Source organism: Protobothrops mucrosquamatus, unplaced genomic scaffold (genome assembly GCF_001527695.2).
Source record: "Protobothrops mucrosquamatus isolate PMUCROS unplaced genomic scaffold, P.Mucros_1.0 scaffold3703, whole genome shotgun sequence".
Classification (NCBI taxonomy): Eukaryota; Metazoa; Chordata; class Lepidosauria; order Squamata; family Viperidae; genus Protobothrops; species Protobothrops mucrosquamatus.
The window spans coordinates 30282-56623 of record NW_015389658.1 but is presented as its reverse complement, the minus strand read 5'-3'; the positions used below and the strand labels follow the sequence as shown (position 1 = coordinate 56623).

At 47.6% G+C, this 26342-nt stretch overlaps 1 protein-coding gene across 1 annotated transcript in view; it reads left to right on the top strand.

The window, feature by feature from the left end:
- Positions 1 to 1233: 1233 nt before the first annotated feature.
- Positions 1234 to 26342, top strand: part of LOC107298083 (signal transducer and activator of transcription 5B-like) — a gene marked incomplete at its 3' end in the record, with an annotated part of 37104 nt that continues 11995 nt past the window's right edge. Inside the window, exons 1-8 of the mRNA XM_015827445.1 lie at positions 1234 to 1579; positions 1923 to 2497; positions 14861 to 14967; positions 23403 to 23559; positions 23707 to 23796; positions 23930 to 24104; positions 24794 to 24924; positions 25029 to 25180. Of these exons, the coding sequence (XP_015682931.1) occupies positions 1234 to 1579; positions 1923 to 2497; positions 14861 to 14967; positions 23403 to 23559; positions 23707 to 23796; positions 23930 to 24104; positions 24794 to 24924; positions 25029 to 25180 (1733 nt within the window). The remainder of the gene's footprint in view (positions 1580 to 1922; positions 2498 to 14860; positions 14968 to 23402; positions 23560 to 23706; positions 23797 to 23929; positions 24105 to 24793; positions 24925 to 25028; positions 25181 to 26342) is intronic.

The following is a 26342-nucleotide window of genomic DNA, read 5'->3' as shown; positions in this document are numbered from 1 at the left end:
TTTTCCATCTCTGACTGCGTGATCTGCGTGTTAATTTTCCCCCACCTCTGGGTACGACTGCCTAGGAGTACCCAGAGCACAATGGCAGACAGTTCCTCGCCCCAGGCAACTCAGACCAGTGTCCCCTTTGCGCAATCAAAACGCAGATCAGAGGAAGTAGCAGTGGGGGGGGAAAAGAAAAAAGCTAAAACCAAACATTTAATTACAAAGGAAGTGTCTAAAACAGCCGAGCGAGAGGCCTCGAGGAGACACCTAGCACTGGAAAGAGAATTCTCCAAGGCACAGAGGCTGAGGTCCACTGGGGCTGAATTGGTTTCCCCCGCCCCATTGGACGCCCCTTCGCTAGAGCCTCAATTTGCATCATCACAGGATGCTCCACGATCTTTGTCTCCTCAGGGGGAAACTGAGCAGGTTGGTCCTCATCATTCCTCCTCCTCCTCTTCTTCATCCCACCAAACACCAGTGAGCAGACGTGTCCCAACTGGGGTTGGGGCCAGCTCCAGAGATCAAGAGGAAATGTGGTCCCAGAGTCAATTCCAAGCCTTTATGCATCATGCATTCAAACAGTTTATGGCATCTGCCGGCCGGGACCAGGAACATTCACATTCCTCCCCTACCACACCCGCTCCACCGCCCCAGGAGGGGCAGGATATGGGGCCTTGCTCTGATGTCTCAGAGACTTCATCACAAGTAGGGGAGGGGGGATCAACCGACCTAGAGGCAGCGGACATTTTGTCAGAGGATGAGGAACCAGCTCCTGAGCAGGTGACATCCTCAGGTCTATTCGACCCTTCCATATTTCGGTCCCTCTTAAAGGCCATAGCCACGGTTAAACTCACCTCAGCTCACGAGGAGACACCATCTACCTCCTCGAACCAAGAGACCAACCCTCTGTTTGCAGAAAAGGTCAGGGAGGAACATCAGATCCCATTTCCATCGGTTTTCAGGACCACAGTGGAAAAGCAGTGGTCGTCCCTAGCTTCCACTCCTTCTCCAAGTAGTCTGGATAAAAAGCTCTATAACATTTCCTCTTCCTTTGCATCTCTTTTAGAAGTCCCAACTGTGGATGCCCCTTTGGCTTCTTTGTTCTCCAACACCGCTGTTCCCGGGGACATGGCTGAGTTTTTAAAGGCAGAGGATAAAAGGTTTGAGTTCTCGTGCCGCAGGGCTCACCAATCTTCGGCTTGGGCAATAAGGGCGGCCACCTCATCCTCCTTCGCTTGTTCAGCGATCATGTGGCTGCAGGATCTTCAGGCTCTCATTCCACCAGATCAGGTCAGAGCACACCAAACTCTAGGCAAGATTATAGCAGCTTCAGAGTACATTGCGGATGTTTCTCTGCATTTGGCCAGATGCTCGGCCCGGTCAGTTGCTGCCACAGTGGCGTCACGCAGGCTTCTCTGGTTGAAACAGTGGCGCACGGACCTAAAGGCAAAGTGGCGCCTGTCAACTTCCAGGTATAGTGGAACGCACTTATTCGGCGCTGTGCTTGACCCTCATGTCATTGAGGGCAAGGACAAGCGCAAAATCTTGGCTCACCCATCCAAGAAGTTGGATAGGCGACCCCAACTAGGTTACCGTAGGTCATCTTTTCACTCCGGTGACTCTTGGGAGTGGAGGCAGCCCTTTCGGGCAGGGCAGTCCTGGGATTGGCCCAGAGGCTCACGATCCTATCTTTCTAGGCAGGATCGCCAACAGGACCGCCAGGGTGGTGGAGCCAGGGGCCAGTACCAGAACAAGCATCCCTTCAGGGGCTCAGGCGGCTGGCCATTCAGGCGGTCCAAGTGACACCAAGGGGGGTTGCCCCATTGGGGGTCATCTGGCTCTGTTTTACGACATCTGGGAGGGCACAACCACGGACGCCTGGGTCAGGGAGACCATAAGACACGGTCTCTCACTAGAGTTTCAATCTTTACCCCCAGATCGTTTCATACAGTGTCCGGTTTCAAACAATTCCTCAAAGGCTCGTCTAGTGTCGACAGCAATCGCCCACTTATCAGACATCAGGGCCATAGAAAGGGTTCCTCCAGACCAGATAGGAACCGGGTTTTATTCCATCCTGTTTGTGGTCCCCAAGGCCTCAGGGGGATGGAGGGCGATACTGGATCTGAAGGGTCTAAATCACTTCCTAACTTACAGGAAGTTCAAAATGCAGACCCTGAAGTCCATCCTGGCAAGCATCAGGAAAGGGGACTTCCTCTCCTCCAGCGACCTGACGGAGGCCTACCTTCACATTCCGATCCTCCAGGAACACCGCAGGTTTCTGCGGTTCGCCTACACACACCGGCATTACCAGTATCGGGCCCTCCCCTTCGGCCTCTCGTCGGCTCCCAGGGTCTTCACAAAGATCTTGGCCGTGCTGGCGGCTCATCTAAGGATGAGGCCCGTGCGCGTACAGTGTTATCTGGACGACATACTCGTGCAGTCCAGATCCTTTCACTCAGCCCAGTCAGACCTGGAAATCACAATCCGGACTCTTCAGGACCACGGTTTTTCCGTAAATTTCAAGAAGAGTCACACAACTCCCACAAGACGGCTTATCCATCTAGGAGCGCTGATAGACTCAAATCTCTGCAAAGTCTATCTCTCCTCAGAGCGCCAGGTCAGCATTTGGATGCTGGCCCGGCAGGTCCGCAGGGAAAAATGGGTGTCTCTGGTGCGACTTTCCCAACTCCTGGGGAAGATGGTCTCTTGCCTGGGCATCGTTCCGTGGGCCAGGCTCCACTCCAGGAGCCTCCAATGGTTCCTCCTCCCCTTTCAGAGACGCAACATCAGTGCCTCCAAAACGAAGGTCAGGGTTCCACACCTCACACTGGCTTCACTTTGGTGGACTTCATCCGCCCTATCCAAGGGCACTCTTTTCAAGGAACCGATCAGGATCACCCTGACCACAGACGCCAGTCTGTTCGCTTGGGGGGCACATCTTCACAATCACTTGGCACAGGGTCGGTGGTCCAGGTCAGACCTGGCCCACAACATCAATTGGCTGGAGCTCAGGGCCATTCACCTGGCCCTCCGGGAGTTCTCACCCCTCGTGACGGGGAAGCATGTGCTGATCCTGACGGACAACATTACGGCCAAGGCTCACATAAACAAGCAGGGAGGGACCCACTCTTGGTCCCTCATGCAGGAAGCCATGGCGTTGGGACGTTGGGCGGAGTCCACTCTGAAATCCATAAGAGCGGAACACATTTCGGGGGAGGACAATCGGCAGGCGGACTCCCTGAGCAGGGCCACCGTAGATCATTCAGAGTGGAAACTGGATCCACTCTTATTCAGGGAGGCAGCCCACAGGTTCGGCCAACCAGTCCTAGATCTCTTTGCCTCCCCGGCCAATGCACAGATCCCCAGGTTTTTTTCCAGATTCCAGTCAGAGCGAGCGGAAGGGACGGACGCCCTCCGGAGCGTATGGCCCAAGGGCGTGCTCTATGCCTTTCCTCCTCTCCCACTGCTCCAAGCGATTATTCACAAGCTCTTACAAGAGCGAGCGGAGCTAATCTTAATTGCTCCATTTTGGCCGCGTCGGCCGTGGTTTGCAGATCTGGTGGACCTGTCGCTCTCACCACCGTGGAGAATCCCTCCGGACCGAGTAGCTCTCTGTCAGGGGAACCTCCAACATCCGGATCCGCAGTGGCTCCAACTAGCCGCTTGGCACTTGAGCGGGAAGGTCTAACTAGGCTAGCATATTCCCCTGGGGTAATCTCAGTTATCCAGGCCTCGAGGCGCCCATCAACCAACAGGATCTACGATGCCACTTGGAGAAATTTCTGCTCCTGGTGCAGGCAACAGCATCGCTCGCCGCTATCTGTCACTATCCCAGATATATTAGAGTATTTGCTTGAGGGGCTAAATAGGGGCCTGTCAGTTGGCACCATACGCAGGCAGGTAGCGGCGTTATCGACGGTTCTCACTTGCGAGAACCATGATTCCCTGTCTCACCACCCAGTGGTTGGTGCTTTCCTTAAGGGCGCTGTTAACACAGGCCCTCCTACGATCCATCGTTACCTGTCCTGGGATTTGCCCAAGGTACTACAAGCGTTAACTTCTCCTCCATTTGAACTGCTCGGTTCGTGTTCCCTACACTTCCTCACCTTGAAGGTCGCCTTTTTAGTGGCCATTATGTCGGCCAGGAGGATTTCAGAGCTAGCCGCTCTATCTGTTAGGAAGGATCTCTGCATATTCCACAAGGACAGGGTGGTCCTCAGGTTGGATCCTGCATTTATTCCTAAGGTTAATACAGGGTTTCATCGATCTCAGGACCTGGTACTCCCCAACTTCTGTCCAAACCCTTCCCATCGTCTGGAGAGAGGGTGGCACACCTTGGACGTGCGCAGGGCTCTGCGTCACTATCTTAAGCGGACCTCGGCCTTCCGGAAATCGGAGGCCTTATTCATCTCTTTCCATCCTTCTACGATGGGGAGGAAGGTTTCTTCTTCCACCATCGGACGGTGGATTTGGGCCTGTATCACGAGGGCGTATGTTTTGCAGTCCCTTCCAGTCCCTTCTCAGATCATGGCCCACTCTACGCGCAGCGCTGCGGTCTCTGCAGCCTGGTCTACCCAGGCCTCGCTTGAAGAGATTTGCAGGGCGGCGACTTGGTCGTCCCCCTCTTCCTTCATTAAACATTATAGGATTGATAGGTTTGCTGCTGCAGATGCAGCTTTTGGGAGACGGGTTCTGCAGCAAGTTGTTGCTTCTCAAGAGACAGAAGCCTAGACTTCCCTCCCTTCAGGGACATGGGCGGCTTTGGTATGTCCCAATCTGTGGACTCTACACCCATCCTGCTGGAGAAAGGGGCGTTGTCTTACCTGAACGCCTTTTCTCAGCAGGATGGTGTAGAGTCCACATCCCCCCCTGTTTCTCTTTAGTCTAGGCATGAGTTTTTTTAAAAAAAAAAATTATTTGGAGCCTTGCGTCTGGATTCTTTGCCTCGACAAGTCCTAAAAACTGGGAAGACACACCCAGAGGCGTGGCAAAGTTTTTTTTGTCTTAGTCTGAGCAGGAAGGCTGAATTAACCCAATCTGTGGACTCTACACCATCCTGCTGAGAAAAGGTGTTCAGGTAAGACAACGCCCCTTTTCCGATGGTCTTAGGCGACCCCTGTGAAAGCGTCGTTCGACCCCCAAAAGGGTCGCGACCCACAGGTTGAGAACCGTTGGATTAGACGATCACCTCTCTCAGGCCTGCATCTTTCGAGCAGTACCTGATCAGCTGCAAGAATGGTACTGTTCTATCCCAGCCTATAGCCGTCCTTGTTAAAGGCACAAGGACCAAACCCCTGTTGAGAAAATAGGCTGGAGACTCAAAACAAAACAAACCCCTTTTAATATGGGTAACCAACCTGCCAAATAGTCCAGAAACAAAAGCAGCAAAACACAATCCAAATGGAGGAAATTGTCCACATGAAACACGATGCAAACAGAAAAGTAGTCACCGGCAATACTAACAGAACATTATCCCATGAAGTACTTTGCAACGGTTGCCTTCAGCAACCAGCACCGCCCACACCTTCCCTTTTTATACAGCAGTCCCAAGGCGTTGCCTCTCAGTGCCTTCTCCTCCCCTGGAGTTGTCGTATTGACTGCTGCTGATCTGCTCTTGCTAATTGCTGGCGTGTACGAGCATCAATCATCATGTCCATCAGGTGTGAGTCCTCCAAGTCTGACTCATTCTCCCCACACAGCTGAGCTTCATCAGGAACACGACTGGAGGGCCCAGGCTCTTCATCAAACCGTGAGTCTTGTAATTCATCAGAGCCTCCCTCTGACCCTGATGGCCCTTCAAATGCCTCCTCCACCTCCTCCTCAGATTCCTCAGACTCAGCTGTTGGGAACACAGGCTGGCACGGAATCACGACAGGTAGTTTAAGTTTAAGTTTAAGTTTATTGCATTTATATCCCGCCCTTCTCCTGGTGGACTCAGGGCGGCTTACAGCCAATTAAAAACAGAACAATTGATACAATATACAAAATTAAAACAAATTAAAAAATATATTTAAATAGGCCATTCTTATTTTTAAAAGTTGATTAAAAATCCAATAATAAAATATCCCTAGGCCANATCCGGAATCACCCGGATCTCTGGGGGCAGCTCGTTCCAGAGGGTGGGAGCTCCAACAGAGAAGGCTCTCCCCCTGGGGGTCGCCAACCGGCACTGTCTGGTTGACGGCACCCTGAGGAGACCCTCTCTGTGGGAGCGTATCGGTCGGTGAGAGGTGATCTGTGGCAGAAGGCGGTCTCGGAGATAGCCAGGTCCGATGGTACCAGGGCATGCAGTGAAACTAGACGTTCAACTCGCCCGCTATAAGAAGCCTCCCCCACCTGAATCCGAGCAGCCGCCAGAGCAACCCGGACAGCAATCACCCCCACGAAAACCTCCAACTACTGCAATGGCTGAGAGACCCAGGCCACCTGCAGGCCTGTCAATTAAGTGTTTTCGGTGCGGACAAGAGGGACATCGAGCAGCAAACTGTCCAGTCTCCTATCCCCGACTGCAGAGCAGACCGGAACCAGCAACAAGACGGACACCTGCCCAGCGGCTAACGAGAGAAAAATCCAACCGGGTCACGCAAGAACCTGTTGCCTAGATTACACCCCCCACACAGGAGGACGCCGGGACTCCGGGGGGACCCGCCCCTGTTCTACCCTCCTTTGACAGCGACGATGAAGGAGAGAATGACCCGATGGTGAGTTGACAAATCCTGCCTTTTTCACTGGCGGCCAAACTTATAATTCCTAGGTCTGGGGCACAAATGGACTTAAAGTGCTAATTGATTCTGGATGCACCCGCTGCATTATTAGTCTGCTGTTTGCCATGAAAATGGGCATACGGGCAAAACAGCTCTCCAAACCTGTGAGGTTTGAGCAAGCCGATGGCTCCCTGATGGGAGGGACTCTTGTCACGGAATTAACTGAGCCCCTGTGCCTAGAAATAGGTGAGCACTGGGAGTTTATTCGTTTCCTAGTGGCTCCAAAAATGACTGAGACTGTGATCCTAGGGCTAGCCTGGTTGGACAAATGGAAGCCGTTTATCTGGTGGGAGAAAGTAATGAGAACTGTGAGACTACCTATTGGGCCTAAACCTCCCGCTGATTCAACCGACATTGCGGGACACCTTAGGCCACCCAATGAGCGAGCGCACATGGCTGTCTCACCACCGCCAGGCGAACCACTCATTCCCAACGAATACCGGGACCTAGCGGAGGCATTTAGTGAAAAAGAATGCAATGCCCTACCTCCTCACAGACCCAATGACTGCTTTATCGAACTGGTGCCAGGAGCCAAACTCCCACCCCCGAGAATGTACGCTATGTCCCCCCTCGAAATGGAGGAGATGCAGCGATACGTGAAAAAAAACCTAGCGAGGGGGTTCATTGAACGGGCCAAATCCACTGTGGGAGCCCCTGTGTTGTTCAAAGAAAAAAAAGATGGGTCTCTTCGTCTCTGCATAAACTATAAAGGTCTCAACGCTGTGAGTGTGGAAAATAAATACCCTCTCCCCCTCCTAAAGGACTAATTAACCCATCTGGCTAAATTAGACCTGAGAGAGGCATATTACCGGGTGAGAATAAAAGAGGGAGATGAGTGGAAAACTGCCTTCAACTGTCCTATGGGGAGCTATCAGTTCAAAGTCATGCCATTTGGACTACAGGGGGTGTTCTGTCCCCGTCCGACCCACACACCCAAACAGCCAGCCGAGGGTTAAAGACTTCTCCAGACACCACTTCACCGATAAGAAACTTGGCAGCAGCTCCGTAGCTGCCTGCCAAGACCTTTTTCTCCAAGCACACAGAAACAAAAAACAATACACACAGTTTAAAACCACAGCAAACTACTTTGCCAGAGATTCAGCTTTTGTCCGTCACAGAGGTCCAAATGGCCACCACCTCCCTTTTATAGCCTGTGGGGTGTGGTCCAGTGACTCAGCTTAATCTCTGGCACGTCTTCTTTTCTGCTGCGCACGCTTGTCGCTCCTACGCTGGCGTGGATCCAGCCACAACTTCTCTTCCTCACTATCTGAAACACCTGGCTCCTGGCCAATCTCAGAAACACCTGGCTCCTGGCCAATCTCAGAACCACCTGGCTCCTGGTCAATCTCTTCTCCGTCGGGAGACACCTGAGGCCTTGCCAAAGAGGAGGGTCCTGGAGAGGGAGGCCTGGCCATCTCCTCTCCTTCATGTTCGGAGCCGTCTTCCTCCGATAAGTGTGTCTCACAAGACGGAGCCACAACAGGGGGCCCCAGCTGTATTTATGCAGTTGATTAATGAAGTCCTACATGATCACTTGTACAAGGGGTTTTTGGTGTATCTTGATGATATCCTGATTTACAGCACGAATATGACTGATCACATAAAGCAGGGCTTTTCAACCTTTTAACCGATTGTACCACTTTTAGGATATGGCAATATTCGAGTACCACCTAGCAAGGTGTCAAAAACTTGATGACCCAAAAAAAAAACTGTTCAAAGTTGCAATTGCACTGAAATGACTTATGACCATTTCTCACACTTATGACCATTGCAGCATGCCCAGGGTCATGTGATTTATATTTGGATGCTTGGCAACGGATAAATATTTATAATGGTCACAGTGTTCCAGGGTTATATGATCCCCTTCTGCAAACTTTTGACAAGCAAAGTCAATGGCAGAGCTGCTGGTGGCCAAGTGCTAAGGCGGGACTTCCTTTCCTCCCTCCCTTCCCTGCCTCCCTTTTTCTCATTCCCATCTCCTTCTGAAGGAAGAATTTGAAAACCCTCCCCCCATATTTTCCCTCTTCCATATATTGATCAAACAAGGAAAGGCCTCCAGAGACAGAAAAGACAAGCTGCTGAGTGAACTAGCTTAAAAGGCACATTCCCCTTTAAGAATTAGCTACTGGCTAGAAAGGAAAGTAAGGAGTGCAGCCGGCACTTAAGGAAGAAAAAAAATGTAAGTACTGGTTGCCGGCTAAGGCAACCTCCCCAAATGGCTCCATTCCTAAGTAAAGGAATGCTACAGGCAAAATCCATTCAGGAGAAAAATACTTCAAAATCCCTTGCAGCAAAACTTACAGCTAACAACAGCAGAGCAATAGAAGCTAACACCAGCCATCAGCCAAATAGAAATTGCCAAACACTCCTTAAGAACACAAAGCCCTCATTGCACAAATCCCAGAACTTCAAAGTCACAAAAGCACATAAGAATCCTTCCACTCTCCATTTCCTTCCCTCCTCCGTGCCTCACCTCCAGCCATTGCTGCCTTTTTTCATTCCTCTTGGAGGGTGACCCCTCCCTCGCTGCATTTCTTGCCTGTTTGCTGCTACCAGCACAAGTGGCTGCCACAGCAGTTGTAGATCGGCTTATGGCCAGCCTGCTTGATCTCCTCTCCCCCCACCCTCCTTCTTCCCCTTCAGTGCAACTGACTCTGCCTCCTCCCAAGGCTGCTGCTTTTTTCTCTCTCCCTCTCCTGCCCAAACTGCCTCCTTTTATAGGCTGTCCTGTCTCCACCCCCCCTCCTTTCTCATGGGGGAGGGTGAGCCAGAAGTGAGCCTGGGGCCTTTGCAGCTCCAGAGGACTCTCTCACTGCAAGTCCTTGCCTGTGCTGGCTCTTGTCCTCCCCCACTACACTTGGCTAGGCAGGGCTGCGTACCACCTGCCACTCATTAATGTACCACAAGTGGTACTGTACCACCGGTTGAAAAGCCCTGACATAAAGCTAGCGAGAGAAGTGTTAAGGAAACTATTGAATGCCAAGCTTTATGCCAAATTGTCGAAATGTGAATTTCACCAGACCCGATTTGATTATCTTGGCTACAGAATTTCCAATGAGGGTATTGAAATGGATCCAGCCAAGGTGAAAGCTATAATCGAATGGCAGCCCCCAGAAACTCGCAAACAGCTCCAGAGCTTTCTGGGTTTTTCCAACTTTTATCATCAGTTCATCCCCTCTTTTGCCGAGATTGTCCTACCCCTTACAGAACTACTCAAAACAGGCAAAGGAGGAGGGAAGCCACGACCAGGCCAACCACTAGCATGGACGATGGGCTGTCAAACAGCTTTTGAGAATTTAAAGAGACTATTTGTTGCTGAACCGGTCCTAAAGCACCCCTGCCCAGGGGAGCCCTTTGTGATTCAAGCCGATGCCAGCGATGTGGCAGTTGGAGCTGTATTACTGCAAAAGAACAAAAGTGGGGTCCTGCAACCCTGCGCCTACACCTCAAAGAAATTTACTGAAAGCGAGCGGAGATGGGCAGTCTGGGAGAAAGAGGCCTTTGCGATTAGGTGGGCGCTATTAAACTGGCAACACTATCTAGAAGGGAGCAAGGTGCCATTTGAAGTATGGACAGATCACAAAAATCTAGACACAGTGAAAACTCCCCGCAAATTGTCCCCAAAGCAAGTGCGGTGGGCACAGTAGTTTAATCGCTTCAACTTCACTCTAAAGTACATACCAGGAGGAAAAAACTTCCTAGCTGATGCGCTATCCCGGTTACCCCAATACAAAAGTGAACGGGAGGAGGTTAACGAGGCAATTATCCCCAATCCACAAACTGCCGCTCAACTTACGCCTCGCAGTGTCCCCAATCCTGATGACCCTGGGGTAAAGAAAATAAAACGAGAGCTCCTCACCGATCAATGGTTCAAAGATAATCAAACCTCCCTAACGTGCAGGGATGGCTTGGCTTACAAAGGGGGGAAACTATATTTGCCCGAAGCCCTCCATCTTTATGCTCTCAAACACAGCCATGATGTAAAACAGGCTGGACACTTTGGATATTTAAAAACCCTACACCTCACCCGCCGGCAATTTTGGTGGCCGGGGCTGAAAAGGGATGTGGAAAACTATGTAAAAAGCTGTACTGTATGTGCCACAATAAAAAGAATCCCAGGGAAAACCCCTGGGTTACTGCAACCGGTGGAAGACCCTTCTCAACCATGGGAAGAAATAGCTATGGACTTTATAGTAGACCTACCTGAAAGTAGAGGAAATACTGTCATCTGGACTGTGATAGACCTGTTCTCGAAACAGGCTCATTTTATTGCCTGCAAAGGACTCCCATCTGCCCAATGGCTGACCAAACTGTTCCTGAAACATATCTACCAGCTGCATGGCGCCCCTAAGCGAATAATTTTGGACAGGGGGGTGCAGTTCACAGCGAAGTTTTGGAGGAGTTTTCTTAAATTAATTGGATCATCTCAAGGTTTATCATCTGCTTTTCATCCGGCCACTAATGGGGCTGCACAATCTGCTAACAAAATGGTGGAGCAATATCTTAGATGCTACGTTTCCTACCAACAGACAAACTGGACTGACCTCCTCCCTTTTGCGGAGGTGGCATACAATAATTCTGTGCACAGCAGCACCGGCTACATGCCTTTCAGAGTAGCCACAGGAAAAGAGTTCAGCCCAATACCTGAATACCCTCAGGTGCCTTCCGCTTCCCAGACACTTGACCAATGGGTGAGGGGGTGGGAAGAAGTTTGGAGAAACACAAAAACTGCTTTAAAAAAGACTTTTGAAACCTATAAAAGGCAGGCTGATAAAAGGAGGGCTCCCCAAATAACATTCCAAGTTGGGGAAAAGGTTTATCTGTCAATTAAATATTTACACCTCAAATTGCCCAGCAAGAAATTGGGAACAAAATTCTTGGGGCCTTTCCCTATCGTAAGGATCATCAACCCCGTCACAGTAGAATTGAATCTCCCTAGGCTTTTAGGAAGGATTCACCCTGTCTTCCATTGCAGCTTGTTAAAACCTTGTGGGGGCTCCACCTTAAGGCCTCTCCCTAAGAAAGCACCCGGACCCCTCGTAGTAGCGTGTCAGACTCACTATGAAGTGAAACGTATTCTTGACTCTAGAATTTTTAAAGGGAAATTGCAGTACCTAGTACAATGGAAGGGGTACCCGCTGTCCGAAGCTACTTGGGTGAAATCTAGCGATGTGAAGGCTGACCGACTCATCAAAAAGTTTCATGAAAAAAAACCCCAACAAACCAAGAAATAATCCCTGACATATGCTCTTGTTCACATACAGGACCTATCCTTTTTGTAAGGGGGGCCGGATGTCAACGCTGCTAATGAATATTCTTGCTTTGACAAAATATGCAGAACTGTCTGGTATTTTTAGAGTTAATTCAGATGAAACGGGAGAGGAGGAAAAAGCGCACGGAAGGGAACGGAAGTGAATCTTTGCCCTCCAGGTTAATTGGAAGATGTGAATCATGACCCCAAAATAAGGGAGGGGAAATGCCTGGAATGTTATGTGCAAAGGAAGGGAAATTCAGATCTTGGCATCCTCCATGCCGTGCTGACACTCTGTTACACAGCTAATAAAGGCTTTTTAGGTTAAACAATGCCTGAAAGTTCTTTGAAGTGTTTCATTAGTCAGAACCTTGACATCGCTGGGGGGCCCTGAAAAGGGCCGACAGTCACCCCAAAGAGACGACCAGCAAGGAGGGGCTTTCGCTGGATGGCGGGAGAGTAGCAACTCTCCCGTTAGAACAGGCGGACGAAAGGACCGGCCATAGAAATATGGCTCATCCCTAGGCTGCTAACAGCCAAAGTCACACTTACCATCTAGCAACTTCAAAGCAGCGTGGGAAGGACTGGGTGAGAACTACCTCTCTTACATCCTAATTACTTAATTACCTGCATAAGCTGCTAAAGTACTTTCCCCCCTGTGGAGAGGGAAGGGGGATTTTAGCCCTCCCTCCAGAAACAGTGGCAATTGAATACACAGGGGAGCTTATTTGAAAACGTTGAAAAAATAAATGGATCCCAATTGGAACTTTATTTCCTAAAGATGTGGATTAAAACATTTTTGATTATCTACTTTTTACTTTTAATTTTTATTTGAAAGTCTGGGTTTTTCCTCTTAAAATAGAAGAATCCCCCCCCAAAAAGGATTACAATAACTTTGAGATTTAAAGGAATTCCTTAAACAGTGGGGTGACATCTTGTGGCTAAACCTGAAATTGCAATTTATTATTCTTAAAGAAAAGAGACCTGGCTGACAGCTTAGAAAACAAGATAAAATTTATCTGGTAACCTTGAACACCAGCTGTGAGAGTTTTAGCTCTGTTTCTTATTTACTGGGGGGGGGGGAAAGCTGTGAAAGTTTTCAATTCAACTCATCACTATGGAAGTCCAGGAACAGAGCTTTCCTATGGAAGAAATGCAAAAACAAATTTTTGATATGTTGAAAATAACTTACCAAACTTACCAAAGTCTTCTTAAAGCTGGCGATGAAATAAGAGCTTTCAGGAAAAAAACAGAAAGCGTCTTAGATATGCAAACTCAAACTTTGACTATAACTAAAAACCTATCTATACAGAATACAATAGGAAAAATCGAACAATTAAATACTATGACAGAAGACCTAACTGTCCAGCAAATACAGACAATAGAAAATTCAGAAAAAAATCTGACAACATGGATGGAGGAAAAAACCTGCTATATAAATCAGAAGGAATTTGAAGATCAAGAAGAGGAACAGATGGAAGAAAAAATAAACAATTCAGGACAACTACGTCAAGAGGAGAAAATAAAGAGACGATCTGGTAGTCCTGCCAGACCCCTCAGCCTTCCAAAAATGGCGACTGGATGGTCATCTCAATATGACATAATATATATAATAATACAAGAAATCTTTGAGGATCCTGAAGCAAGAACATGGAAGATGATTTGGCAAAGAGAAAAAGCTAGAATAAGATTGAAGAAGAATGGAGTGTGGGCATATTTAGGGGGTTTAAAATAGAATATACTTAAGTAGACAAGACCCGTATTTTGAATACGAGATATTGTTATGATGTGAAGATAAAGAAAACTGTTGGCTAATTAAAACCTAGATGCATAAATATCAACAGTTAAATTGAAATATTGAGTTGTTTATAAAGGTTAGATAAAGATGATTAAGACATATATATGTTAAGAGTGATGTAATGTAATTAATATGTTTTGATGTAGTGATAAGAATAAAAATTATAAGCTTAAATATGAGAAAGTGGATATAAGGAAGAATGCTGAAATGGGAGAAATTTTGGTTATTGAATTTATAATATTTGGAAATTATAATGAAAATAAGAATGTTATATTGTATTACTAATTTGTTGATATAGAAGTGAGATAGATAAGATATATATTCGGAATACTAGATGTTGGGGGGAATTGTGACAAAGGGAATTGGGGTCATTTAAAAATTTGGAAACGATAAATATTAAAAGTTTAATTTAAATATCAATGCAAAATTAAAGCTGGGAAAATTCGTAAGGTTATTGATGGTCCAAAAGATGGAATGTTAAAATAAACAACACATATAAAATTATTGTTAAATGTAAGAAAGCTATTAAGTAGTTGATGGATAGAATAAGAAGTATACTAATTTAAACAAGAGACAGTATGTATTAAGGGAAAAAAAGAGGAAATATTGGCTGTAAAAGTTGGAGATTTGTATTAATAATACCTGTATGTAATGGAACTATTGTGACTCAGACACCACGTTGCTTTTCAAAGATATAATTGTAACATTGGAAAATTAATAAAAAGTTAAAAAAAAAGAGTGAGAGATGCCCCATACCAGGGGCCAAAGACTTGATGGGTGACAAACGTGGGCAAAGCGGCAGATGCGGAGGACCCCATGGTGCCTGTGAGAATCAACGTGGTCCGAGGGAGCAAGTGGAAGATGTGGCCAGTCGAGTAGGACGAGCCCGAGTGGAAGCTCCTGGTTGCAGCCCATAGCTCATGGATGGAGCAGCTGAGGGAGAAGTTTGGTGGCTTGGAGGTTCGAGTGGCCACCTCACCGGGGACTGCGGTGGTGGCAATTGGGATGAGCGGAGTGAAGTCACTCACAGCATCGGCCACCCCACCTCCCCCTCTCCTGCAGCCAGCGATCACGACTGGGGCACTGGGCCAAGGGCGACCCCTGCAGGGACCACCACCCCTCCATCAGTGTGGCAGCAGGCGGTCCCAGTGGCTCCAGCAGCAGCCGTGGCTGGGGTGCCACTGGGATACGTCCTAGTGCGAGAGGAGTGACCACCACCTGCCCTGGTGGTGCATTTCGATGGGCACCTGGACAACCTAGCTCACTTCCTGGCCCAAGTGTGGCACCACATGGAGCGCTATGGTGGAATACACCCAATGTGGCCCGGGTCCACACCATCACTGCCAACCTAGAAGGAAGAACCTCGGGATGGTTGGTATCCCTCCTCGATACAGGGGCTCCGTAACTGACCAACCTGGATGTGTTTATGCAGACCCTGTGGGAATGGTTCAAAGACTCCATGGCTGCTCAATGCGCAGAGACCTGCATCTGCAAACTGAAGCAAGGCAAGCAGCCAGTGATGAAGTACATTCAAGATTTTCGCAGCCTGACTAGCCACCTGAGAAATTGGCCTGAATTGCATGCTGGTTTACCAGTTTCGACAGGGGCTAAGCAAGGAGCTGTACCACAACACCCTGAGGGGTGTTGCATAACCTGCAAGTGGGGTACCGGGTGGCCATGGAGGTGGAGATTGATTTGATGGAATACCACGAGCACACTGTGCAGGAGAGCTGACCCCGCTGGATGCCTGAGAAGCGACCAACCCAGAGAGGGGGAAAAGGGGGCACACCCCCTGCCAGGGGTAGCAGGCCCCACCAGATCACAGGAGTCTGTTTTTGCTGTGGGGAAGAAGGGCACCAGGCAGCAGAGTGCCTTGCACCAAGACCGGCATCCGCTCCTCCACCTCCGAGCCAACCCAAGAAGAAGAAGGCCCCCACGAGACCAAAGGAAGAGACATGGGTGGGACAACAGGTCATGGAGTTCTCCCCTCAGTCCAGTGAGGAAGAGGGAACTCCAACCCCTGCCAAAACGACCCCATCTTCTATGAGAGCGACAGCAAAGGAGAAGACAACCCGATGGTAAGTGGCACCATCACTCCTACGACAGCCAGGGTAGAGATCCTAGTGCCCTCCTCAGCAGTAAGGGGAATTCTCATGGCCCTATTAGACTTGGGGTGCACCAGATGCCTGGTCAGCCCCCAGGTAGTAGAGAGGTTGGGAATGAGACTAAGAAAACTGAAGCAACCTGTGACTGTTTCCCAGCTAGACGGCTCAATAATGGGCGGGGTGCCAGCAACTTGCCTCACTGAGCCCATAAGAATCAAAGATGGCACCCACTTAGGGACTGTCCAGTTTATCATGGTCCCAGGAATGACTGAACCCATGGTGTTAGGGTTAGCGTGGTGGAAAAAGTGGAGCCTGTCCATAGACTGGGACAAAACCCAATGGTAGGTGCAAAGGAAAGCAGTGAACCAGCAGTTATTAGTTGAGGCGCTAATAACCAGCCAGGCGCCAGCGACCAGGAAAGTGAAAGTGGAAACCACAAATACACTAAAAGGCAATGACTCAGAACCATTGATCCCAGAGGAATACCACAACCTAGCTGATGTTTTTAGCAAACAGGAATCAGACATGCTCCCCCCTCACCGCCCCATGGACTGTGTGATTGAGATCATGCCAGGGGCCAAATTGCCAAAACTGAAGATGTACTCAATGACACCCAAAGAGATGGGGGAACTCTGGGCATTTATAGACAAGAACCTAGCCAGGGGCTTTATCCAACTGGTGAAGTTGAAGATGGTGGCCCCAGTGCTATTTAAAGAGAAGATGGGTCCCTTAGATTGTGTGTAGATTATAGAGATCTGAACTGCATCAGCATAGAGAACATGTATCCCCTCCTGCTAATGAGAAACATGCTGGGGTACCTAGTAAAGGGGAGGATATTTACCAAGTTGGACCTCAGGGAGGCGTACTACAGAGTGAGGATCAAAGAAGAGGACGAGTGGAAGACAGCGTTTAACTGCCCCTTGGGCTGCTACCAGTTCAGGGTGATGCCATTTGGCCTGCAGGGGGCGCCGGCCGTGTTCCTACAGTTAATAAAGTTCTGCATGAGCACCTGTACAAGGGGGTCTTGGTGTACCTGGACGATATATTAATCTACACCAGGGGTGTCAAACTCGCAATGTCACGTGACGTGTTGCAACGTATCACGACTTTTTTGCCATTGCCGGCAATGGGGTGGGCATGGTTTCGCTATGATGCATCCGGCCCATGGGCAGGCAGTTTGACACCCCTGATCTACACCAAGACCCCAGAGGAGCATGTGAGACTGGTCAGAGTGGTGCTAAAAAAACTGCAAAAGGCCTAGCTCTACATGAAATTATCCAAATGTGATTTCCACAAGACCAGCCTGGACTACCTGGGGTACCAAATCTCAAAAGAAGGGGTGGAGATGGACCCTGGCAAGGTGAAGGAAATACTGGAGTGGGAGGCTCCCCGAACCAGGAGGCAGCTGCAAAGTTTTCTCGGGTTTGTGAATTTTTACTGCCAATTCCTACATTCACCCAGATAGTCCTGCCAATCACCAACCTGCTTAAAACAGGGGGGGCAAAACCCAAGCCGAGGCAGCCCCTGGGTTGGTCCCTTGAGTGCCAAGCCGCATTTGAAAAATTAAAATGCCTGTTCGCTGTGGAACTGGTTCTGAAACACCCCGACCCAGACGAACCATTTGTAATACAAGCAGACACCAGGGATGTGGCTATGGGGGTGGTCCTACTCCAGAAGAATGCCAAAGGTGAGCTGCAGCCCTGCGCCTATATATCCCATAAATTCTCCGAAACCAAGAGGTGTTGGGCAATCTGGGGGAAGGAAGCCTATGTGGTCCAATGGGCTCTCCTAACCTGGAGGAAGTTCTTGGAAGGCAGCAAAATCCCCTTTGAAGTATGGACAGATCACAAGAACCAAGAAGTGCTGAAGACCCCACAGAAGCTGTCCCCTAAATAGGTCCGGTGGGCTCAGTACTTCAACCACTTTAACTTCACCCTCCAATACCTACTGGGGGGAAGAACTTTTTAGCAGATGCGCTCTCTCGCATGCCACAGAACAACAGTGCTCGGGAGGAGGTTGTCAACTCCATTATCCCATCCAACCAGTTCGTGGTGCCAGTAACCACAAGGCAGCAGAGAGCACCCCTCCAGCAACCCACCCCAGACCTGGTACAACCACTGAGGGAGGCTCTGGAGGGCGACGACTGGTTTCAGCAGCAGAAAGATGAGTTGGTGATAAAGGAAGGGTTGGCATGGAAGGGGAGCAAAATTTACATCCTAGCCAGCCAAAGGACTTCAATCCTACAGCAAAATCACAACACGAAGACGGTGGGGTATTTGGGGTTTGTAAAAATTCTCCACCTGGTGAAAAGGCAATTTTGGTGGCCAAAGATGAAAAAGGACATGGAGGCATATGTGGCCAGCTGCCCTGTTTGTGCCTCAATAAACAACTGCCTGGGAAGCCCCTGGGTTGCTACAACCAGTAGACAACCCCACCAGCCCGTGGGAAAAGATCACTATGGACTTTATTGTAGCATTGTCGGAAAGTGCTGGAAACACTGTGATTTGGACTGTCACCAATTTGTTCTCCAAGCAAGCCCCACTTTGTGGCATGTTCCAGGATCCCTTCAGCCCAGACTTTGGCTAAATTGTTTGTGCAACACATATACCGGTTACATGGGGTCCTGAAATGTATTATCTCTGACTGAGGAGTACAGTTCACTTCAAAATTCTGGTGGGAATTTCTGAAGCTGATAGGCTCTTCCCAGGGGCTTAGCTCCACCCACCATCCTCACACAAATGGAACCTGTGAACGCACGAACTCAATCTTAGAACAATACCTGAGATGTTATGTAAACTACCAGCAGACCAGTTGTGCTGAGCTCCTGCCATTCACAGAAGTGGCATATAATAATTCCATGCATAGCAGCACTGGGTTTACCCTGTTCAAGGTGGCTACTGGGGTGGAAACTGCCCCCATGCCAGAGCTCCCACAAGAGAAGCCATCATCAGCTTCTCTGGCGGAATGGATGGATACTTTGAGAGTCACATGGGTTGCAGTGCGTAGGGCACTAGAGAAAGCCAGGGAAACCCATAAATAACAAGCTGATAAAAAGAGGGCACTCCAGAGGGAGTTCAGGATGGGAGACAGGGTGTACCTGTCCACCAAGTTTCTGAACCTCAGGCAGTCGTGTAAAAAGCTGGGCCCCAAGTACATAGGACCTTTCCCTATTACTTGGATTGTAAATCCAGTGACGGTAGAACTGAAGTTGCCAAAAAGCCTCAGACGCATTCATCCAGTATTTCATTGCAGTCTGGTAAAGGCTTTCAGTAGCTCGGTACTTACACCTGCCACTGAACCCGCTCCTCCTCCCATCCTAGTGAGCGGAGAGGAGCACTTCGAGATTCAGGAAATCTTGGGCTCAAGAAGGCACAAGGGGAAACTACAGTATTTGGTATTATGGAAGGGTTATCCCCTAGCAGAGGCGGTATGGGTAGTGTCAAAAGATGTTAGGGCATCTAGACTTGTTCATAAGTTCCATACTAGACATCCAAACTGACCCAAACAGAACAGGAGGTTGAGGGATTCTATGTTATGTAAATTTCTGTGTGTTTTCTTTCCTAGGCTTGTCTTTCTTCTGGAGGGTCAGCATGTTAAGGTTGACTCGCAAAATACGTCTTTCTGCTTGCAGCTTGACAAAGAAACGGGAGGGAGGAGGGGTATGATTGGAATGTGTGGGAAGCTGGGTCTTTCTGCTTGCAGCTTGACAAAGAAACATGGGAGGGAGGAGGGGTATCATTGGAATGTGTGGGAAGCTGGGAGGGAAAAAAGGAATTCACGTGAGCCGTTTGCAGCTTGAGAAAATCTTACAACACCAAGGTTGTGAGCGGAAGACTTGAAAGGTGCCGACTGTTTTCCCAAAATAAAATGTTAGACCTGGATTGGTGGACAATAGACACTGGGCGGCCCAGGGGAAGGAAAAGGGGTTTTATTATATTGTGCTTTGCGCCAAACCCTCAAAACTGGCTTTTCTTCTTTTGTGCCTGTATGGATCTATCAGTAAAGTTTTACTCTTGGTAAAAAAAAAATGTCCCAGGAGTTTCTTTTGCTGTTCGTGCCAATGTGATGGTTGACAGGTGGAGGCAGTGTTGCATCGCAGGGAGAAAAATAATAATAATAATAATAATAATAATAATAATAATAATAATAATAATAATAATAATAATAATAATAATAATAATAATAATAATAATAATAATAGTTGAAAGGGACCTTGGAGGTCATCTAGTCCAACCCCCTGCTGAGGCAGGAAACCCTATTGTTGTTGTTGTTGTTAGTTGCGAAGTCGTGTCCGACCCATCGCGACCCCATGGACAATGTTCCTCCAGGCATTCCTGTCCTCAGGAAACCCTATAAAACCCTATAAAACCCTATTAAATTTAAGTAAGAAGGAAGGGCAGGAGGGGAGGAGGACGACAAGAGGGAGCAGAAAGAGAGAAAGAAGTAAGACGGGAAAAGGGAAAAGGAGAGGAAAAGTAAAGGGGGGGAGGAGGAAAACACCAACAAAACAGTGGTGCAGAGGCAGCATGTGTGATCGACTATGTTGAGAGAAGGCCAGCTACCCAGAGGCCCAACCTGGCAACCCCAGTCTGGCAACCCAGTAACCGAACCTGGCAACTCAGGGGCCTGGAGATCCAGGTGACCACCTAAGAGGTGCAACCGGCCAAGCAGCCCAGCAGCAAAAGTGGTGCTGAGTAGCAGAAGCTCGGATCAGTCAGAAGCCAACTGACCAGTAGCTAGGAACAACATGGTGGAGGCTACCTTCATAGCAACTGGAGGCTAGTGGCAGTGGTGCAGAACAATGTGATGGAGGCCAGCAGTGGAACAACTGGATCAACCAGAGGCCAGCTGAGCAGCAGTGTCACAGAAGGCACAGAGCTAAGCAGCAGTGGCATAGAACAACCAGTGGCTCAGAGCACCCAGAGTGGTGCATTTTACCCAAAAAACTTGGCAGTGGCCAGGCAACCAAAGGGCCAGAAGGCAGGGATGAAAGGGATAAGTACAAAATGTTTCCTAAAGAGCAGCCTGAGATTTCCTGCAAAAGAGACTCTGCGAGCCAACTGGGAATGTGCAGACATGCAAAACTACAACCGAAAAAGGCACAGTAAAGAAGAAATCAAGGAATTTCAACACCAGCCACAAGAGGAGCTAAATTTCAACATTAGCCATGAGAGGAACTATAATAAGCATTACTCCAGCATTAACCTCAAAAGGTTCAAACCTTCCATAAATGAACTAATTTTGAATAAAATAAAAAAATAGGTTTTTGAAACATATAAGGAAAAGGGTTAGTTTTTGAATCCTATAATTTTTAAATTTGCTATAAGTTTTCAAATTTTACATTTTCATATATAAATAATTACATTTTTAAAATTTTAGTTTTCTATATTATTTAAGTTTTAAAATTTGTGAAGTTAAATTTTTAACTTCATATGATTTTATAATTTTAATTTGTAAATTTTTACATACATTTTAAATTTTTAAAATCTTTAAATTTACATTTATTTCTAAATCTTTAATTTTAAACAAAAAGAGGAAAAATATTCTGAAATCTCTAATTACACTTTCTAAAAAAAAGAAAAAGAAAAAAAGACTAATGCTGTTCTGACTTGCAAAATGTGCTATGTATTTACACCCATAGAAAACCCAAAATACATCTGTACGAAATGTAAACTAATAGAAAAACTTGAGGAAAAAATTAAGAGTCTTGAGGAAAAATTAAAGGGTCTATAGACAAGGATAGCCATCCTGAGAATCAAACAGCAAAACGAGAAACTGCAAATAAGAAAGAAAACTAACCAAACTGAACACAGTAAGGAACTATTAACTAAGACAGAAAATAAAGCTTTAAAGATAGACCGATGGTGGCATGTCACAATAGAAGGAAAAAGAAATCAAATCCAGTCCAGTTTATTCAGCTGCGCTGGAGCTAAACAACCAATTTCGTAACCTCCCCCTAGAAGATAACATGCAGGCACCTGGAGAAGGGACAGCACCTAGCACATCAAGTACAGAAAAAAATTCAGAACAGACTTCCTTAAGAAGAAAAAAAGGCATGTGTTGGTGATACACGATTCACTGCTCAAGGGAACCAGTAATTTGTAGAATGGACAATCAAATTAGGGTGGTTAGCTGTCTCCCAGGAGCAACTATGAAAGACATGACTGAGAGGCTTACTAAAATAATCCCCAGAAAAGTCATGCATCCAATGAGGAAACGGAAAACCATGGAACTGGCTTAGGGGATGGTGCTGTTGAGAGAACTTTGGATTCTTAGAACAGCAGCCCCCAACCTTTTGAACACCAGGGACCGGTTCCGTGAAGACAGGTTTTTCTGTGGACCGGAGGGATCATGGTTTTGTGTGTTGCCTGCATCCCATGGATGGGGCTTCGCTTGTTTGCGCGGCCCGGTTTCTGGCATGCCGCAGCCTGGTGCTGGTCCACGGACTGGGGGTTGGGGAACCCTGTCTTAGACCATCATTTGCAACACCTGCATGGGGTGGCTTCTGGCAGGGGATGAGCTACACCTCACAAGAACCAGGAAGAATGTCTTTGGAAACCAACTGGGGCGGTAGAGAGCAGTGTGGCAGAGGTCTCAGAGTGCAGGGTGGCAAGAGTGACTGCAGCTGGGACTGGGCTACTGTGGTTGATGCTTCCCAGGGAATGCCAGCTTTGCACTACACTGTTAGGGGTTCTCAAGCATGGTGGATTTGCACTGCTCTGTTGGGACTTCCCAGGGCTGGGGCTGGGCTTCACACAGCACAAAGTGGCTTCCTGGCACGCTGCAGCTTTGGGGCTTTTTGTTTTTTGTTGGGGCTGGACTTTGTGTGGCACAAAGGGGCTTCCTGGTGCACAATGGCTCTGGGGCTTTTTGCTTTTTTCAGCCCCAGAGCTGCACTGTGCCAGGAAGCCCCTTTGCGCCACACAAAACCCAGCCTGGCTCAGCAGCATGGTGCAAAGGGGATTCCTGGTGCACCAAAAAGCTTGCAGCCATAGAGCCAGTGTGTCAAGAAGCTCCTGAGCCGCAGTGCATTCTTTCCCTGGCCTTCCTGAGCTCATGTCACACCACAACACCCCCGTCTCCCAATTTATGTGTGGCCTGCACTGGCTCTCCCATGCCTCCCCCATCCCCCCCATGGTACCCCTGAGTGCCTTACCTGGGAATCCCGCCTCTTCCTGGTTAACTTGCACTTAACAACACGCAGATTCCAATGGCAACCATGACTGCAGTGATTGCTGTCACCAAGCGATGTAGTCACATGACATCAGGCTATACCACCGCATCCATGAGTGATGGAAATTCCAGTTCCAATTGTGGTTGTAAGTCAAGGACTATCTGTTCTAGAGTTTCTGCCCATCATAAGCATCCAGAAATTGCAACATGTGCTGCCTTTGCCTGCTCATTTTGACCCAGGTTATATAAAACAACCCTTTGTTATCCTCAGTAGTGTATTCACTTTTCTGCACACACACCCCTCTGCTTTGTGATCCAATTTTCAGGGACTCCATCGATCTTGACAATCCTCAGGAGGGTGCCAGAGCCACACAGTTGTTGGAGGAACTGATTAAGGAACTGCAAAAAAAGGCAGACCACCAGGTGGGCGAGGATGGCTTTCTTCTAAAGATCAAACTGGGTCATTATGCCACTCAGCTACAGGTGAGTTATAGGGGCTGAGAGTTTGGAAGGTTTGGGGACAGCTAAGAGATGGTGTTCTCAAGTTTTTCCATGAGTGAAAGTCTGATGGAGTTACTAGTTTTTCACTCTTTTGACCCATTTTTAGGCTGTTCTCTCTTTCTTTTACAGAATACATATAAACACTGCCCTCTGGAGTTAGTACGCTGCATTCGATACATCCTATACCATGAGCAACGACTGGTGCAAGAAGCCACAGATGTGAGCATGGTTTATTTCCTTTTGCATAAATGTTTCTCCTTACTATATACAGTACATATTAGGGTATGGCCAAATATATTTCCTCTGCAATAATATCCATATTTTTCCTCTTATAAAATTTCCGTATTTACAGAGCCTTTTGCCAGCTAGCAGCCTGGCTGACGCCCTGTCCCAGAAGCACCTTCAGATCAACCAGACCTTTGAAGAATTATGCCTTGTGACCCAGGACACTGAGAACCAGCTGAAAAGGCTTCAGCAGACTCAGGAATATTTCATCATCCAATACCAAGAGAGCCTTCGTCTGCAAGGTATATCTGTAGGAATGGAGAAGGAATGGTACATCATTCCCAGGATTGGTGCAATAGTAGTAGTACTCATTCTAATATTCATTCTTCATATTACTAATAGTAGCATGTAATGATAGAGTAATAGAACATACATTTGCATGTGAAACACTCCATTGTGAACCCTGGCATCTCCAGGTAGGACTAGGACAGAACTCTGTTGAAAATCCTACAGAGCCACTTTAAATTGAAGTGAGCTGGATGAAAAGCCTTCCTATGTTCCTCAACTGGATTTTTAAAGAAAAGACTACAGGTAGTCCCTGGTTGCTTAATGATGGTTCAAAGTTACAACTGACCCAAAAAAGGGGACTTCAAACTCAGATTCAAAGTTCTGATGGTCAGCCCCCCCCCCTGCAGTCACATGACCAAACTTTGGGCACTGGGCAACATGGCCTCATTTACAGCCATTTGCAGCATACCACGTTCATGTGACCATGTTTTATGATGGTTTTGCTGAAAACTGGCAGTTAAAAATGTTGTAAATATTTTACAACCATTAACGACATAAGACCATAATGGGCAGTATGTCAAGGACTACCTGTAAAGCAACCAAACAGATAAGCTTGAATGCAAGGAACTCTCTTCTAGTATGTGAGAGTTGAGAGCAGATTGAGGTAATTCAGGGCAAGGTCTAATTTGTGCTTCCTTTCCAGCCCAGTTTACTCAGCTTTCTCAGCTAAACCCACAGGAACATATGGGCCGTGAGCCTACTTTGCAGCAAAAAAAGACATCCCTGGAAGCTTGGCTACACCGGGAGGCTCAGACATTGCAACAATATCGTGTAGTGAGTACCGTCCTCCCAAGTCCTGATTCTTACTTCCTACTTTCTTTCCCATTGTGTTTTTTGTTGTTAACACCATATTCAAAATGCTTTTTTGTACTCCTCAGAAACTGGCTGAAAAGCACCAACGGACACTGGTTTTGCTCTGCAAGCAGCAGACTATTATCTTGGATGATGAGTTGATCCAGTGGAAGAGGAGGCAACAACTAGCAGGAAATGGCGGCCCTCCCGAGGGGCCTTTAGATGGCCTACAAGCATGGTATATACAATGAGAGGAAATTCACTGAACTCCTAGTGCAGTGTTTCCCAAGCTGGGGAATTTTAAAATGTTTAGACTTCAACTCCCAGATTTCTCCAGCCAGCATAGCCATTAGTAAGAATTCTGGGACTTTGAAGTCCACACTTCTCAAAAGTTGCCCAGGTTAGGAAACACTGTCATAGTGACTGAAATTAAATAAAGGATTAATTCAGAATTCACTGGATTCAGATTTAAATACAGGTAGACCTTGACTTACAACCACAATTGAGCCCAAAATTTCTGTTGCTAAGCAAGGCAGTTGTTAAGTGAGTTTTGCCCCATTTTACAACTTTTTTGCCACAATTGTTAAGCAAATCACTGCAGTTGTTAAATGAATCTTGTGGCCGTTAAGCTAATCTGGCTTCCCCCATTGACTTGTTCGATCATGTCTCAAACTGCACACTTCATGAGTTCACAGCTACTGGTTACAGGTTATGCAGAGGAACAGTTTCAGACAGTTTCAGGCTTTTAAAACCTAAGACCACTGTTTTGGAAACAAAGGTCTGGATCTAGAATGTAGGCTCTGGCCTAAATAAATCTGTAGATTTAAAAGACTCGGTGGGTTTTCTGGACATGGAGAAAAGCAGACACTGGATTACTCCTTGCCTTCTCTCTCCAATATTGATTGCAGTTCCAAGGATTTGAAACTGGACAAAAGTCCAAATGATAAACTGTTTATAGCTTGGAAATTACTTGAAGTAGCCACAACTAACAAATTGTTTAGATCTTTTTTAAAAAGATAGTTGTAATAGTGGTACTGGGAACAAATAATAATACAGATAGTCCTCTCTTACTGTAATGACCCTAATTGGGACCAGAATTTCTATTCCTAACTGAAATGGTCATTAGGCAAAAAAATCACATGACCACACTGCTTAAGCAACGGCACTTCTGGTAGTCCCAGTTGCGGATGGGGAGGAACATACTCAGGCTCAACCCTTCCAAGACCGAGTGGCTGTGGCTACCGGCGCCTCGGCATAGTCAGCTGGTTCCATCGCTGACTATAGGGGGCGAAACTTTGGCCCCCTCGGATAGGGTGCGCAATCTGGGTGTCCTCCTGGACTCGCGGCTGACACTGGATGACCAGTTGGCGGCCGTGACCAGGGGGGCGTTTTATCAGGTT